We start from the raw sequence: 19120 nt of genomic DNA on the forward strand, positions 1-19120 counted from the left end.
AGAGAGCAAAGCAAGGCTATGCCCACTCAGGGCATCTGCAGGACAGCAACCAGCAAACTGCAGGCAGCATCTCATTGTCTGTCACTTACTTCTGGCACAAGAACCATCTCGCTACATGCAGTTTCTACGCTCTTCTCAAGGAATTTGTCCTTGGACTTTAGAGCTTCAAGGAAATGAGAGCCTATCCCTATTCCAATCTCTCCTGGTTTCCTAAACCTCCTTTCTCCATCATTCCCCTTTTCCTAACAAATCCCCCACCCCTGCACATACAACTTTATTTTTTTTTTTGCACTGTTCTATCATTTTCATCCTGTCTACTTTTGCCTGGATCGTTGCCAGTCTTTCCCCAGAGGCTTCTTCCACATACAATCTTCCATCATCTGCTACATCTTACCAGCAACTCCCTTTAATTCTGCATTCAGTTGCCTCCTCTCCACAAACTAACTTAGATTCCCCAATAGCTTCCTTCCCCCTCAGTACCCCACATCCACAGAACCCTACTCAGGTCTGCACCCATTTTCACTGGATTTTCCCCTTTCTGACAATCCTCCATCTCTGGGTCACATTCCTCTCCATCATGTAAACATATGCTTTTTGCAGAAAAGACCCTTTGGGGCCTTAGGAAAACTTTTCTTCCCAGCTCCTTTACATGGACAGCCTGGCAGAAATGTACCACATACGCGGCAATAGTTCCTACTCTAAGTGCTGTCTGTACAACTCAGCCCTTTTACATCAAACCAGCCAGGCTATAGTGTCATTTGACATATTAAACATCACCACCAGTTCATACACTTTCAACTGATTCTTCATACCTGAGAAGCATATTAGCTCATGTAAGCAGGAATATGCTGGGAACACATTTGAATTATTAGCTCCACGAATACAAGCACTCACAAAGGTAAATTTGGCACCAAATTTCTGAAAGGTAGGGGTATGCTAAAATAAGGCCTGTTCGATGCTCTTGCAAGCAGGTCACCAGAAACCACTGCAGAAAAGTTATGTAAAAAATAAAAGAAAAAAAATGAGAAAAAGATAAAACCCCACAAAACCCAGTCCTATTAGCTTTTCCATGTAAAATATACAGTGACTCCTGGCAAGAAAAGGCTGTAAGAGGGAAGATTATTCCCCTAGGATTCCCAAACCCTAGCTGTCTTCCACTGCATGACCAAAATGTAGCACAGAACCACAAGAGGGGAGAAAAGCACCTGGGTGAAGGAATCAAATACCCAGTTCTCCCGCAGCAACATTAAAGAAAAGGATGAGGCAAACTCTGGGATTTTTTGAGAAATTTTAAACCAGAAGAAGTGTAGGAAGATGATCTGTTCTGATGCACATATGTGATCTATAAAGCCATAGCTTTAAACTAAACTTACAAAGTACACTACTATAGGTTCTTGGCTGTACTTCACAGCTGTTGAAACCTCTCCCACAGAAAGCCCATAAATATTTTATAAAAAAACATATGAGGAAAAAGGCCTAAAGCAACTTCGTGTGCAGTGGGAGCCCACACATGGGAAAAGAAAAGTGACCATGTAAACTACCACCGTACTGTTGCCTGTTATTTCAGGAAGATTCTTAGCCTTGCAATTTATCTCTAAATGTAGGTTTTCATCTGCAAAAAGAGAAAGAAAAGTAACATTCTGAGTAACTCTGCATGAAATCACTTCTATCAGGAGCCAGAGCTCACTGGGATGTATCAAAGCAAATCTAAAACCTCCAGTCTACAGAAACTTCTCAATACAGACACTAAGTAAATCTGAAGGAAACTTCATCCAGCATATTTTTTAAGGGCTCATCAGGTGCCCCATCTCCATCACTCTATGGAAGCATGCATCCTGAATGTTACTGTCTTTACTTACATATGGAAACCCCAGTCAGTGGGATTTTTAAGACTATGGCATTTGTGGTTATGCCTCTGATCACATCCCCTGGTCTTTGTGCGAGTGTAAATAAAAGAATGTCATTATCCAGATAACCTGGGATATTATAAGACTACTGTTGCAGCAGGGGACTGTGAGAATTACAAGTCAGGAAATCTGGAAAACAGCAACCCCATAAACCTGTACCAGAATTAATAACAGCCTCCGAAACTCATCTCAGACACGGAAGTAGTCAGCTTTGTGTGCTTGATGCACACACAGGTAGCACAATGGAAAGTGATCCTCACATATTTCCATGTATTGCTCTATGTTTCAGTGGATCTCTGGCTTCCATGCTTTGTAAATGTTTATGACTAGGCAACAGATCAACAACATTTTACCCACAAGTGACAGCTCTAACACTGTAAACTGAATTTAAATTTCTAATATTTCATAAAAAAGAAAATCCAAAATTTTGATGGCAGGCAACTAGAATCTAGCATTCAGTAATGATCACCGATCAATGCTTCTGTTGAGAGCCCACCTCTCTGGAGCAAACATACTTTGTTGGTTGACCACCTGGTTCTTAAAAGATTTTAGTGCTGAAGCAAGATCCAGAAAAATAGCCGCACAGCTGATGCCTTTCCCTTGGGAAAGGCACGGTTGCGAATTTAGACAATACCCTACAGTAGACAAAGGCTGGGTGGGAGGAGGGCTCTTCGGCAGGTCAAGAGTTAGTAGGTTTATCTGGGGAGACTGAGGGGGACCACGGGGAGAGGCTGGTGGAAAGCTGCGGCACCGAGCCCGGGGGAGAAGAGAAGGGAGGGAGGCAGCAGGGACAAACGACACAAAAGCGCTGCGAGGCGGCGACGCCGGGCGGGAGGAGCAGGGAAAGGAATGGGAGAGCTGGAGAGCGGATCCAGGATCCGCCGGCCGGGCGGGATGAGCCCCCGGAGCTGCCTCCCTGCAGGGCCCCGGCCGCCTCCGGCCTCCCGCCGGGGCCTCCTCGCGCCCGCCGCGGTGGCTCCGCCGCTCCCCAGCCCGGGCCCCCCTCGCAGGCCCCGGAGTCCGCGCTCCGCGCACCCCGCCGGCCCCAGGCCGCGACCGCGGCACCCCACGCCGGCCGGGCCCCGCCGGGGCCGCCGCACCTGCCTCGGCCCGGGGCTGCCCCCGGGCGCTGCCCCCCGCCCCGCCGCGCCTACCCGCAGCCCGCATCGCCCTCCGGCCGCCTGCCTCCTCTCCACGCCGCCTCCGCGGCCCCGGCCGCTCCCCCGCCCCGCTAAGCCGCTTACGGGGCGGCAGCCGCTGCCTCGCCCGGCCGCGCGGGTACCTGGCTCCAAGGTGCACAGCAGGCGCGGCGCGGTCCGGGAGATGCAGCTGCGCTTCTTGAGCACGTTGCTGAGGATGGTGCCCACGCCGCCGCCCGAGCTCTGCCGCTTCAGGCATCGCCCCCCGCGCCGCAGCGAGCCCGTCAGCCTGTCCTGCCGCATGGTGCCCGGGGGCTCGCCCTAGGCCGGCGGGGCCGGGGGCATGGCAGGCGAGGATCTGCACTGCAGACAGCGAAGTCCAAGTGCGGGAGAGAAGAGGGAGGACAAGGAGAGGAGAAAGGAAAAAAGGGGAAAGAAAAAAAAAAAGCTGTTCCCGCCCACAATCGTAGCATCACTGCCTGAGTAAAGCAGCAGCCTCTCCTCCTCCAGCACCACCTGGGATGCAGCGCGCAAAGGGAAGCAGAGCTCTGGTTAGAAATGAAGGGAGCCCCGGCGGCGGTGGTGGGGCTCAGCGCTGGCAAAGGGCTTCAGGACAGCTGCACAGCCCCCCAGGCTGCATGGAGACACTCGACAGCAGTACGGACACAGCTCGCTTGACGCTTGTTAACAGGCGGCAATACTGAAATTTCTCCAGAGAATGAAATTAGCTAAATATCCACCAAAGAGTCTTCTCGTGTAGTTCTCTGGGCTACAGCTGGACACATATAGATAGTCCTGATGCCCCTTTCAAAAAGCTGTCCTGGGAAGGAATACCACAAGCACTACCAGACCACGGAACAGGGGGAGAGTGAAGAATATAACAGCATCTCAATGCCAGGGCAAGCTGGATCAGGTCCTGCAGCCAGAGCTGCTTATGGACAGCCTCAGCAGCAGCACAAGCAAGTGGGCTGTGCAGTATCTGTTTCTGACTCTCCAGCACAGAGCCTTTGGACATTCTCAGCTAAAATAACAGCCTTTTCTATGAATCTAAATTGCAACTGCACTTACAAGCAATGATGTGCCATGCACTAAATAGTTAAAAGAAGCTATTCAACAGCACTTTATTAGATGCATTTTCCATTACTATTTGGTCTAACAGCATCTTAAAAGGGTTTAATACAGAATTTCAAACTAGTGGTTCGATTGACAAGAAAGAAGAGCATTTGAAATAATCACAGCTTTTACAACCTAAACCATGCAGTGTTTCTGTGGAAGGAGAGCAGATTTATCACACCACATTAGTCAGGCTGAAAGACCAAACTACCAGAAGTCTGAGTCTACCTTCCAGAAACTTGTAGCTTTGAAACAATTTGCTCCTTTCTTAAAAAGATGTTTTACTCAATCGCATTATAGAGAGGAGAAAACTGGCAACAGATAAGCAGTGAAGCCAATTACATAAAAGATACACAATATAAAACACAGAATCAAGCCTTTTTTAAGATCAGTTATAGCTATCTTTAGAAGTCACTGTTACGTTTTCAGAGAAGCGTGATTTTGATCACGACTCTTTAAATATCTGTTTCAGTTTTGGAGAAAAGTCACTACATTTGAGCTGCTAGCTTGCACTCTGAATAGATAATTAAGTCTGTGTGTCGGTGGTTCTTTTTTTATCAAAGGTGACACTTCCCTGCTGATGTAGATATGCAAATCACTTTCTTTCAGTGCCAGCTGGAGATGATGATTTAGTAGTTAAAGCATCAAATTTTAAATCAATTAGTCTCCCTAGGTGTACTGAATGGACCAATGGGACTGTACCAGCAACATTTAAATACAGAAATAGCCATATTATGTCTCTAATATTATTCTTCCCTTGCTTGAGCACCATCCACAAATAGCGCCATATCATTCTTGGATCATTTCAAGACTGACTAACTCAACACCACATGCCATTGCCCAAAGTCTCAGGAGCCATAGCCAAAGTTTCAGAAACCACTCCTTATCCATACAGTGAGAATCAGTCATCACACTAAACTGAACATAATCATACGTTACCTTCAATTTTTAAACAATTACCAATCAGCTCTAAGACATCAATATTTAACTGATAAGGATAATCAGCTCTCAAAATGAGAATTAGGTATCCCCATTACTGGTATTTCTCCTACTTGTCATCTTGTTGCTATAAGAATACTGGAAACAATCAGGACAATCATTCTGTGACTCGGGACATGGATACTTCCAAGTCTACCAGCATACCATTAAGGAGCTTTCCCGCATGCCAGCCAATAAACACAACATTGAAGAAAAAAAATGCAAAATTGAACTTCAGGAGACAAAATGAAGAAGCCAAACCATACTAATGGGTTTGATGACTCACTGGATCATTAGCACAGATGGATTTTAGAGACAGGGATAACCCTTCCATTAAGCATACATATACATATCTTAAGGGCTAGAGCCTAGTTTCTAGAAAAGTGGATGGCACTGGATTTTAACCACTGATCAGTCAAAGCCTCTAATTTGCCTTTGGCAAGACATGTTTGCCATCACAAATCTAGTTTGATACGCCAATGCACAGAAGTCTTCTCACATCCACAAGTCCTCACCTGCAGTTACTGACAAGAGAGATGACATTCAGAAAGGATTTTGAGGGGAAAAAAAATATCAAAGCATTTGGCTAAGCAAGATATTTCAGCTCCAGTATTTCGTAAGAATCAACCCGAGACTTTGTTTCTCCCCCCGCCCCGTAGTTCATGTACTCCCTCCCACACAATAGAGTCACTTTCTGAAAAACCTTACCTCCTCATATAGTACCTCTTTGCAGTCTTACCACCATCTGCTACCCATGCCATTTTAAAGCCAGAGAACTTAAGAAATATTAGTTCATATGTATAACTTGTTCCTTTGTTACAGTCAACCTTATGGTGGTCGGTCCTATGATCACTGCCAGGATTTTACAAACTCCATGTACTTTAAACCTCTCTATTCCTCAGCCCTCTTCTGTCTTCACTGGGACAACAAGGTAAAACAGAGGCAGCTAGAAAGGGAGAATGAGCACAAACAGATGGGGCAGTGACAGGAACAGTAGCAGAAATGGGGCCACAGATCAATCTTGCTTTTAAAGAACATATCTGTTTGCATGGAGCTTTAATTACCAACCCCAGGATTAGTGGAAGCCATAGTTTACTGCTTCTCTTCTGATGTGTGCTAAGAAGACTACTGTAATCAAGACTAAAAATGGTAAGACATTTTTTTAGCTGGGTGACTGTATTTCATTAAGTCCACATCCTCCCCTTCATTTCACAAAAAAAGCATACAGATCTCCCTTAATTCTGATTTGCATCACAACATCCCAGTAAAATAGTCAAAATCTGGGGACAAAAAGCTTGTTTGCCACACTTCTGGACATATATGTTGGTAAAAATACTTAAAGCAACATGTACTCATGAAAAACATGTACCCATTATAGTAAATATATGGTCTGATAATATTGTAATATGTTTCGTCCAAACACATTTTAGAAATTACGCTTAGGCAGCATCACTACAGCAGCTGCCAATACAGCAAATATCAGGAAGAAATATCTATCAATAGGATGAAGGGGGAAAACGTATTGTAACCACAAGGGAAAACCTGTTATATTGACCAAATCATAGCCTCATATGCTACCTTTAAGAGCCCAAAAAATGTACCCAGAAAATGTGACCCCATTACCACTGGGTTTTAAATAGCTCTACAGAGTTCGCAAATAAAGACATTTTAAATCCAACACATGTTCTGATTGTATTGTGTATTGTAGTTCATCATGAGCTCAAAAGAAAAAAGGATTTCACTTGCAAATTGTAATGTACAAGAGAAAACACGTGGAACGAAATATGTTCATGTTGGAAGGAAGAAAGGGTAAGGCAATTCGAGATTCTCCCAGGAGGCAAAACTATTTTAAATACATTTAGCCCATTAAACCATCTTCACCACTGGAGCACAAGATTCCTATCTTACCCAATTCTGTGTTCTATTAATAAATATCCCCTCTGTCAAAACCAGCCCTGCTTCCTTCTGCTTGATCCTAGAGGCCTAAAAACAAGTACGACCCACTTGGAGTTTCACAGGCCTCCAACGCACAAGATGGAGCCACCTCTGACAGCTTGAAAAGAGGTCTCTGGCTTGTTGGGTTTTTGACACTGCAGGGGCACAGGCACTACAGAGATGCTACAGCACGTGTCCCTTGACCACAAAAGTCTGTGAGGTGGCACAGCCCAGCACACCTCCCACTTCAGCCTGCAAGCAGAGCACGCCCTCCTGCACTGCCAGTACTTCTTTGTCTGCAGGCTCTGGTACTCACGTGCTACCTTAGACAGTGCAGGTGAGCGGGTGCTGTGATCCACCCCCTGCCTGTAGCTATTGTGTCAACCGCCAAGCACAGAGTCTGTAGCACTGTTTTGCATATCCACAGCATGAGCACCTGACAAGGGAGCCCATCAGTAAGACTGGGCAGATTTGTGTTATACAGAAGGAGAAATGGGACTTTGGACTAACAGGTTCTGTTCTGCCACCAATCTGGTTACTGCTGTCAGACAAGTAATCCAGGGTTGTCTTTACTGCACAGAGGATGGTTCCAGAACCAATAAAAAAAAAAATGAAGTTTTGCTACTGTACTTGTGCCTAGAGAAGGTTAATTCTATGCACTTTCAACAAGTAGGAATCGTGAAAATGGTACAAATTGTTGGCAAGCTACAGTCTCATCAACACAGCATTAATATTTTAAACTTTTCCATTGCGTTAGTCATCATTTGTATCACTTTGTATATAAAATGTCACAAAAAAGGTCAGGACCTCACTTGTCCTATACTAGATATCAGAGACAAAAAGCACAGAGCCAATCCTTGCCTACAAAGACATTCAGTGCAAATTTAAGCTACACAATGGACAGGAAATAACATCTGTGATTTCCAGAAACAGAGAGCTAAAATTTGCATGATTTAGCCTCAGGAAGAGTGCAGCTAGTCAAATGTTTCCTCTTCCTTTAGACTTCAGGCACATAACCTCATTACTTATTTCCCCCTTCAAAAACTGTGGGCACAATAATTACTCTTTAACGGAGTCTTCTTTTGAAGGAAGCCCTAAAACAGCCCACTTGTTCTTGGAGAGTGTAAGACAGAGGATCCAGGGAATTCTCTCACTACAGAGTGATCTCTGGCCATGGGGCTTTGTTTATAGCTAAGATATCTGAAAAAGAATATTGCTTGCACGTTGTTTAGCCATATCTATTAAAGACTGATCCAGAGACCATCATTACAATAGTACTGCTCACTATAGTATATATCTTTTAACAGGAAATTATTCTACAAGACTGTAACTCCTGCAAAAAGCTCACTACTGTATATGCACTATCCTTCAGCTTATCTTAATCAGGATTCAGCCAAGACAACTTCATACTCAAGATTCTTTTTTATGATCTTTGGTTGCAGTGGTCTGATTTGGTTTTTTTCTAATTCTCAGACCTTCCTCCCATACATACTATGCACTCCTGCCTTTTGTACTACACACGTGCATACACTAGGACAGGATTGACAAGAAAAGAAAGTCCCCTCCATAGAGCCAGGTCTCCTTGACCCCAGCATCACTGGCCCACAAGTGCACGTTGTAATTTATCCTTCCGGACTGATGGACAGTTACAACTAGTAAGTGTATTTACAAGTTGAATAATGTTCATAGTCATATCCCTTCTTGAAATTTTTGGCAGATATGCCCTGAGAAGTATGTCAAAATTTTCCAGCATTAGTGAAAACATTTGAAAATATAATACATCCATTAATCAGTTGTGAAAGCAGTTTCTGGCAGTTTACAGCACAATGGGGTGGACCTGTGATGACCAGTTTCCAGTCTAGGGAGGCACCACATTCGTAGGCAGTAAATCAGTGCAGGTAAGGCCATCTGCAGTCCCTTGATCCACTGGTTGTTCACAGAGTTGCACAAGATGCTTATGCCATTGGATCACGTAGGTGAAAATATGAAAGCCCTCAAAAGCACTGCAGGTTGCCAAAAGAGAAGTACACACATGCCTGTAACCCCCTAAACCTGCCCATAACCCCTCTCCATTTGCAGATATATCACTATTTAAATTAATGAAGGAGGTGCAGAAAGACTTGACATCTGTTACAGTACCAGGTCTAAGGGCAGCAACAGCAGAACTGCATGAACCCATCTCCCAGACCTATGCTCAATCCAGTAGAGCACAAAGCCCCTATTTTCCTGAGTTCTTTAGAAAATCACTCAGCAGTAAGCCAGAAGCTTGTCTTAAACCTGTCTACAAGATAATCACATCAACCTAACACTGAATATGTTAATATTCAAATGCTTTACATCACAAATTATTAACTCTCCTATGCCACCAACTCTCATCGCCACACAACTAATCAGCTAGTATTCTATAGTAACTGGACTTCCTATGTCAAACTGGTTCTAAGGATAGAAGAATTAAAATTGCTGATAATTCAATAACCATGAGCACACAAGTAACAGCAAACCGTGTCAATGTGCTGGGTAATAAGAAAGGGTGGCCTATTTCACTCTAGGCCCATCACTGAGAATTGGCTGTTCCCAGAGCTTAAAAGGAAAGAATTGAAAAACTTCCTGAAAAGTAGAAACTGACTCCTGTTTTTAAAACATCGTGCACCACAGATCACAGGCACCTCAAATATTTCAGGGAAAAACAACAACCAAAAAACCCCCTACTGACATTACAAAACAGATGTGATGTGGAAACCTTTACCTTAATGTAAGGTTCAACAGCTGCATGGAAAGGACAAGGCAGAGATTTAACGCAGAACTATCCATGAGGGAAACAAAAAGGGGATTAAATATAATTTTGCTTGATCACAAGACAGAAGTAAGTTCACCTTATTATGCCAATAATAGAGGACAACAAACTTATACAATTGAGTATGCCTGATATTCCATAAAAGCTATCTGTACTCACTGCAGTGCCCATGAATCCTAATTTTGGGCTGCAGTAGTATTGCAACGCACAGTAGAAAAGCACAGCAGAAAAGCAGCCCGCCTGCTTTAAAAGAAAGTAAATAAGTGAAAAGAAAACACATTAGCATATAGAGGAGCACAGTTAGACAGCCAGATGATATTGAAAAGCATGGTGGGCAATAGTCTTAACAAAAGAGCTGCAATTGTTTCTGTAGACTTATGGCAAAGTTGAGTACCAGGGGACACTGTGAAGGCATAAGGTCAATAAGAAGGCTGAGAGATTAGGTTTTAATCATTAGCATGTTTAACATGGTTAAACATCTATAAGAAAATGCCAACATGGGGGGAAATTGAGAAGGTACTTGTTTTAAAACATGTGGGATGGAGGTAGGAGGCACGAGCTAACCTTGAATACTAAGAAATTATAAGGATGGGACAAGAGAGAAAAGTAGGGTGTGAAGAGTTCTGGATATTAAAGCAATGAGAGGAAGACATAGAATAGATCTAAAATGATAATAAAGTCACAAGCACTCGTGAACACCTGTGATTAATCAAACACTGAAGTTCACCTCTGTGTTTAATTCTTTGTATGTTGTCTTCCAAAAGGACAAAAGTACACCCAACAAAAAAAGAACTTCAGAAGCTTTCTATGTCCCAAATGCTCCCAACAAGCTCTTAATCAGAGAAAAATTATAGACAAGTAAGTGGATAGATCTTTCCACGTGGTGAAATTGGGTGTGTGTGCAATTCAACAACAGCATTTAGTTTTCTTACTATCTTTTTCCACTTTGCTTCAAATGCATAAATAAACTCTAAAGTTATAATTGCCACTTGAGGAGCAGTGATCTGTATTGTTCTGATAAAGAAAGTAAAAGGAGGGAGAGAATCAATTTATTTTACTTACTGCCTTCATGTGCCAGCTATAACAGTAAAGCAGATCATATGCAGCTACATTAAGCTGATAGTTGCATCTCATGAACAAGGTAAAAGACATGTCACACAATGCTAAAGTAACAATATATTTTAACTGCTGCAGTAACCAGTACCATAAAGTCTAGAGTTACCAATTGGAACAAAAGCCACAGCAATACTTACACGATCGATAAAATATAGAGAAAACACTTTTAAAATTAAATACAAAGCAATGATTTGAAGTCTCAAAGAGCAAATTACCTTCTTTTTGTCAGAGAAATTATTTGACTCTACCAAAGCACAGAATTAAAAATAATATGTTCCTTACCAAAATAGTAAGAAAAAAAATTGCTGAATAGGCTTATATAAAAAAAAAAAAATTGAAAAGTATGATTATAAAAATTAAGAACTGTTCCTTAACCTTGCTAAACAATATGAAGTAAATGCATATCTTGGCCAGTATTCACACCCCAGAATCCAGTTTAAATGCTATATGGTAATGTAAAAAAATAAATCACCAAGTCAGCAGAAAATCTAACCCAATACATGAAAAAAGAATTCTGACAGGTTTGATTTGTAGTTATGTTAAGATAATAGTTGCAGAAAAATGAAAGTCATTGCAGGTCCCAGCTCTAAAACTGAACTGCTCTTCCTTTATTAGAATCTGATTATTTGCTTAGCACCTAGTATAGAAAATGAATTTTACAGTGTGAATTGCCAGCTTCATTGATCTGAACTGCTATTTCAGAAACAGCAAGATTCTAATCCCCCCAACATAATGAAAGAAAACAAAAAAATCCTATGTCCCCAAGACAAGATTTGTTCAGAGACTGAACACTTTGAAAGATTTTAGATTAAAGAGTAATTGCCAAAGTCAGAAAAATTATTAATGACAAAATGTCTTTGCTTTGGACCAGGAAACATTATGGAAACAGGACCACTTTTATACATAGATGGTTTTATACGTTTAGTACTTATTTGCAGTAACACTAAGGTCATCCATCAATGATTAGGCTCAAATCATGGAAGGCTTTCATTAGACACAAAGCAAAGAGACAGACTGGTCCTGCATTGCCCAAGGGTAAGAGTCCAGCTTCCAGCACAGATCCTCCCTCTCCCACTACACATGGCCTCCATGGACAGAGCTCTGTTACACAGAAACAGAAACAAGACCCTTTCTGGGGCTGGGGAGGGTAATGGTGCTGACTCCAAAAGAAGCTCATAAAAGCTCTTGGAACCACAAACCCTGACCAGTTAACAGGAAGTCCTACACCACCACTCAAGTTCTTTGATCACATATACATTAGTTCCCATTTGCAGATGCCAATAGTTCCTAAAAGAAAGTTTTGTGTGTACATGAAGCTATTGCAACCCCAAGTCCTCCAGATGACATAATTCTTTTCATCTCCCACATGGGCCATAGCTTCACAGAGCATATCTCCAAGTTGGTCCCCCCCTTCCCCCCAATATGCTACTGCCAAGTTCTTGTCTCGTCCAACATTCATTGGCAGCAATAGATACTAGGCCTTAGGTCCTGAAGGAAAAATAATTATACAGTGACTCTAAAGGAAGTGAGAGTGGGGGAGTAATCAATGTACATAGCTGATATATTTTTAAAACATATACTAACCAATACGAATAATTGAATATTACTAATATTTATAGTAATGTCTAGAGAGGTCTCTGTTCCCATATCTTGGAAACAGAAGCAACTAACAAAGAAAAAGAACTTCAAACTACCACCTCTCCTTCCTGAAAAAAGTACATACATTGGTCATTTAAGCAAGTTTGACACAGATGGGTTTTTTGCTGAAATTTGTGAGATGAAGAGGCAAAAATAGTTATCAGTTCCAACAACATTACTACACCAAGCTTTTATACTCAACAGTTAAATGACAACATTTCAGTTCATAACCCACTCTTACAGGACAAGTTTATGGAACTGGATATGTATTTAGGATTAATCAAAGGCTCATTTAGTACTGAAGCCTTGAGCCATTAAAATTGATTTTGAGCATGTACAACACCATACAAGCACGAGTTTGCTAACAGTAAAGCTCTGTTCATTTATTTACTACTGCGTATCTTTGGAAGACTCGCTTCACTTCTCTGACTATGTGCTTCTCCTACCAGCCTTCAAGTGGTCTTGTCTTGTTATGTTTTTCAAAGAGCCTTGTACCATGTGTTTGCCCAATGATGTCCAATTTGTCCAGCTCAACAGGTTCCTGACTTCACTGGACCTCTCTTGACATTACTATAAATGTTAATAATATTCAATTATTCATATTAGTATATGTTTTAAAAATATATCAGCTATGTACATTGATTACTCCCCCACTCTCACTTCCTTTAGCGCCACTGTATAATTATTTTTCCTTCAGGACCTAAGGCTGCCAATGAATGCTGGACAAGACAAGAACTTGGCAGTAACATACTGGGGTGTCCTAGTTAGAACAGCTGGGACCAGTTCATCACTGTGTGGGTGTAACCTAAACTGTGTATTCTACAACCTCTGTGTCATTTCCCAGAAACACTTAACAATAGACCATTTGCAGCAGCTGCCCAGAGCACACCTGACTCCTCAGGCTATAAGCTGGGTGTTAAGAGGCCTGTGAGATAGGAGGATGCTCCTGTCCTCACACTCATTGTGGAACTCCCTGCTCTGAGGGAGGTACTGGGCATTCCTGCCTGAACCTGAGGATATATAATCTTGGAGTCTTGGGACTTCTGTACCACCCATGGGATCCAAAGAAGGACCAGAACTTGGACTGGACTGCGACCACCACTCTCATCCAGACTGAGAGCATCTTGACTGGACTGCGACTACCACTCCCAACTGGACTGCAGTCACTGCTCTCGACCAGACTGCAATCACCACTCTCACCAACAGGTTTTCCCTCTCCTTTTACTTTTGGACTCAGGAGGACCACGTGGGGCTCAGCATGGGAAGGGAGGCCCAACCAACACCACTCTGTTCATGCCCCAGGGTGCTGGGTTATACATCTGGGTTTTGTGGGTTAAAACCAATTGTTTGTCTGTGTAATTGTATTTATTGTATTATTTTTATTAAATTGTTATTCTGACTTATAATCTTTTTTGAGTTGGGTTCATTTCCCCTGCCGGTTTACCTTTAAACCAGCACATGGGGGGGAGGGGGGACAACATAAAAAAACCAGACAACCAAAACCATACACAAAAAACCCCAGACCACATTAAAATGTTAGCTAGCTATCAATGATGCCTAATCCAACCCAAGAACCAAAAACTGTTCATGCTCTGTAGTTTGGCCATATGTATTGTATGGATGGCAGGGAAAACACTGATCAGTACCAGGTTGCTGTGATTTTAGGAAGGTAACAATAATTTATAGAGAAATAAATTTAGAGGCCGTTTCACTGCTGGCAAAACATAGCAAGAAGTTTCCAATTTTTACTAAGAAAGAAGATACAAATGATAGGTTTGCAAGTAAGATGATGTAACATGGAGACGGAACATAGACTTGACTTCCTTGGCAAATTCCAAGGATATATGAAGAGCACTCATTTACTGCTCAGTAAGTCACATTCAGGTTATTAACAGCTTCAAGCAGAAAAGCATTTTAAAATCTGAGGTTCTCATTTAACTCTTCTTCCAGAGATGCTCCAGCACTTAACTATAAGCAGGACTATTGATCCAAATAGCCCAAGTTCACAGCCCATTTTTCTAGCACCTTGTTTTTAAATGTCAAGCTTATCTCACAAAGCTGCAGAAACATAGCTGCTGGCACTGCCTGATGCTCCATAAATCAGTCTGTTCCTAGCACTAATTATTCCAGGCAGCTGTTATCCTCCATTTGATCTTTAGTACTCAGGAAATCTTCTCTTCAAAGACTAACTCGACCAAAGAATGTTTAGCATGTGCCACTTGGAGATAAAATGCATCTGTGTTACTTAAAGGCCATGTACCCTGTTGGGTATTTTCAGTGAAGCCCCATTAACCCTCCTACAAGTTCACAATGGTTTAAGAAAAAAAAAAGAAGAAAGGTTGTTTCAGTGGGAAAAAGAACAGCGCAGTTACTTGTACTGAAGTGTAACCCCCTGTAGAATAAAAGAGGAAGTAGTGCTAAGCTAGGCAAGTGTCAAAGACTATGCATACAATCTAATCACACAACTTTTTCTCTCAGGCTGTTTCTACATCCAAATGTTTGTCAGAGGGAGATTAAAGACTGCAATGACATGGTATTGTAGTTATGCAGCTCACACAGCAACCCTTGCTGCGAGCTTATACACAAGAGCAATCTTAACATCCTGATTGTCCAACATTTGTCACAGATGCCATGGCTTTTCACTACCTGCAGGAATTGGAGCAGGATCTACGTCAGTTCAAAAGTGTCTAAAGATCTGTGAAATGTGAATACACTCAGGCGCACTTCTCACGCAACACTCCTTCCCACGTGGCCTTTGGCACCAGTGGTTGTGCAGCCAGCTTCCTCACAAATTCCCAGTTAACAAAATGAACTCCTAGGTTATACTGTGGATGCTGACAACGCCTCCCAGCAAAGCACACAAGCACTTTTCAGGCTGAGCCCTTTGCTCAGTGGGGGCCCTGCACCCCACTCCTCCCTCCATGGCCAACACTCACCCTGCCCAGACAGACATGCTGGGCTGCAGGATGGTGAGTTGTTTCACACTGTTCCTGAACCTATGTGGAAATTGGCACCTCCTCTCATTTAACTACAATAATCCCTAGGTGACTACATAAAAGGTTTTCCAGTTTTTCAGGGAACTATTAGATTAACCAAACTTTACCACTGATCGGATATCCACAGCAGTGTCTGACAGTTAATTCTGATGTCATGACTGACTGACAGGGACTGTAGACAGAGAACAGGCTGTTCTGGTTGTTGTCAGCAAACAGCAGCATCCTTGCTCCAGATGACTGCATGCCTCTTCAGTTTGAGCTAATCAAATACCACCTTCCAAAGTTACCGCAGTACTACAGAAATAAGACATCACTGGTTTGAGAACTACTTTGCCCAGGCATATTAGTATATAAGTACTACAAATAGTACTTGATAAGTAATACAAAAAGCCCCACGCACAATAATCTATCACATTAATTCCTGTTTCTAATACTAAGGGAGCATTTTATGTAACAAGTACTGTCCCAAGTACTGTTCTCATGGCACAGCTGTTGTGAGAAGTGTAATTCAGCGAACTCAAAACTCTTCATTAATTACAAAACTAATCCTGTAAAGTTAGCTATGACTTTGCAACAGTGACAGGATTACTGTCACACAGAAGAATACAGAAAGGAAGCTAAGCAGTCAATGTCCAAGTTGTATGCATACCCAAAACAAACACAATCTCGGGTGTAGCACTAACTCAACCAATTTCACTGTTGTCACAGCTGCTAGCACACTGACGAAGAGTAGTTACAACACCTATACCAAATGTTGCAGAACAAGAATTTAATAGTGACTCTGCAATCTATACATCCTTATATTGAAGAATCTGCATTTTATGCTGCAAACTAGGCCTAGATTCAGCAGCCAGACTAGTGCTTACAGCACGATTTACTGAATTTACTGTTTGGTTCCCTGATAAGCAATGAAATATTTGTTCTGCACACAATGAAATATTTGTTCTGCAAGAATAATTTTTTACATTGTAACCACATTCAGCTATTACTATTCCATCAAGTTTCTACATCATTAAAAAATACTGCTGAACTATTTATTAGGGAGGGAGGGAAGAAATAAAACTAGTTGTAGTTAGGTAAGCAGTGGTTGATTCTCTCACCACCTCAGGTGACTGTCACAGGGTGCCCCTTCCACCTCAGCAGCTGGGGCCAGCTACAGAACACACCTACACAACACACTTCAGATGGGTCAATTTAGCCCCACTTCACCCTCACCCCAGATGTCTGCCATTTCCCAGGACAAGCATTCAACGTGGGGCGAGATGGAAGGATGCAGGGTTATGGCTCTCCATTTCACAGGGCCCACAAGCTTATACAGAAGTGGGACACCACAGCTGTTTGACCAGTGTCTCCCAGATCTCACCACGCTCCTTTGGGTGAAGGGCTGGTATGTCCCAAACAGTAAGTCACTGCAATCAACGTCCACTTGCTTCTGTGTGAGGCACGTTTGGGGCCAAGTTTGATGCTCAGTGGGCAGAAGTGAACAGGTAACTGAAAGCTCTCTCCTGTCAGAGGCAAGTGCCTGAGGTCAGATGCTCATTTGCTCAGCTTCCAACTAGTCCCAAACACCTTTCCCATGAAAGTCTCACCTCTCCAGACACAGTGGCTTACTGGACTGGAAAAGGAACAGCAGCAGTGAGTCAGGAGGCAGCACATTCCTCAAGGACATAATGGTCTCTTAGTCAGCAGGCTCCACACTGTCTCCAGGAATTTACCAGCAGCAGTGACCCCAACTCCAATGCAGACAATTTCCTATTAATGGCAGCAGTGGAATGATACTTAGAAGAAAAAAAGCGTCAGTCAGGTATAGTCTTATACCCCCCATGCTGATACTGAGCACTGCCCAGTGTCACTTGAAACTGTAAGCACCTAGATCCTGAACAGACTCCCAGGGTTTGTAGCAAAGGCAATCCTATCTCTGGCTCCTGACACCAGCTGAAGCAGCCACCAGGACAGTTAGCTTAGTTAAATCCTGAAGAATGTAGCCAAAGGAGCCCATAATAAAAACCATTTTCAAGAACCGTTCAAATTTTAGTCAATGATGGAATATGATATTTGTTCTGGGGGAGCCAGGAGGTATTTTTCATGGAGGTAAAACATTTCAGTGGTGAGAGTTAGGAACAAAGAAGTTAGGAAAGTACATGACACAAAAAAGTAAGGATTCATATAATCCCTAAAGACTCAGAAGGAAAATATATGGCGTAGGAATGCATGTGGGGTCCTCAGCTCCATAACCAGCCTGGCAATCCCAGTGCTGAGCAGTCAGGGAATGAGCTGCAGAGATGGCTGGCTGCACAATCCCAGGAAGATCTCTGTAACAAAGTTGGTTCGAACCACTTTAATGAAAAGCTCTGCCATAAAATAACAGCTTGTGGAAAGCAAAGTCCTTTACAGCAAATTGTCATCTTTGATTAAAACATATTTCCAAATGCTAAAAGCATAATTTTGACTCTTTTTAAGGATTAAACATTTTATCACCTTACTTGAAAATGGCTCATTACCTAACATGAAATGAAAAAGGCATCTGAACAAACCATGGTGGTTCTAAATATAAGCTTTCAGAATTTTGCTTCATAAGCAATTGACTTTTGTGAGTGGGTGTTTTATTTCATGCTGGAATAATATATTTTAGTTGCTGTATCCTTAAAGCAAAATTTCCCTTAGAGTAAGGATTCCAGGTTCTGTAAGGGTCTAATCACTTAGTTCTTGACATCTTTTTAATCTGATATTCTACAGTGGCACAGACCACATGTTTCTTTTCAACATCAGAAAAGAAATTTTGCTTCATCTTGGGAGTTAAGAAACTGAAATTAGCACCAAAGTGGCCACTGACGGATACCAAACCTGAACAATCACAAAATTTGCCAGGTTTGCAAGGAAACTGACTGGACAGTTTGTCAATTTAGAATTCATATTACGGCTTTGTTTTTACAGTGGAGAATACTGGCAAGAGAAGATGGCAGTCAGATGAAGTATTTTTAATTAGTCACACATCAGTCAGCTTTCTGGAGCTAGCACACATCATCATGAAGAGCTGGCTGGAGACTGAAACAGGGTGGTCTCTCCCTGTAGGGCTTACCAACGCAACTGCTCATCAAATGATCAAAGATGTCAAAATTCATTACTTACAAGATCATGCTCTGTGTGCACATCCCATCAGCAGCACAGATACACTTTAAGTCTGGGAACTTAGTTGATAGTTCTCCAGAAGAATATCCTGTGAGAGGGATAGTGCTGTACCAGAATATTAGTAACTTGCTGCTCTGTTAAACTACTTCCCTGAGTCCCAGCATCCTGGCTGTGCTCTCAAAGTCCAGTTCCAAGATGATACTCTCATCAAAAGACAGTAACCATGGAATTCACTAAGTAAAAACTCCTCAGGATTATTCCATTAATGATTAGTTGTCAGTCTGCTATCCACACAGCTGGTATGATATTTAATAACACTTTTCTTTCTCCCGGAGTGATTGATACCCAGAATATACAATCTAATTTACATTAGCA

At 42.3% G+C, this 19120-nt stretch overlaps 1 protein-coding gene across 5 annotated transcripts in view; it reads right to left on the reverse strand.

Moving 5' to 3' along the window:
- Window positions 1-19120, reverse strand: part of TBC1D30 (TBC1 domain family member 30) — a 54170-nt gene that overhangs the window by 24977 nt on the left and 10073 nt on the right. The window contains exon 1 of one of the 5 annotated variants that reach the window (XM_027738917.2): window positions 3190-3474. The exons of 2 other annotated variants lie outside the window; for them this stretch is intronic. In XM_027738917.2, coding sequence (XP_027594718.1) covers window positions 3190-3349 — 160 coding nt within the window. In that variant the 5' untranslated portion in view covers window positions 3350-3474. Of the gene's footprint in view, window positions 1-3189; window positions 3475-19120 lie in introns of those variants that run through there. 2 more of the 5 variants (XM_039381918.1, XM_027738918.2) reach the window with 2 other exon arrangements.

Source organism: Pipra filicauda, unplaced genomic scaffold (assembly GCF_003945595.2).
Source record: "Pipra filicauda isolate LSUMZ 115617 unplaced genomic scaffold, ASM394559v2 scaffold247_size1415610_pilon, whole genome shotgun sequence".
In the NCBI taxonomy this organism is placed as follows: Eukaryota; Metazoa; Chordata; class Aves; order Passeriformes; family Pipridae; genus Pipra; species Pipra filicauda.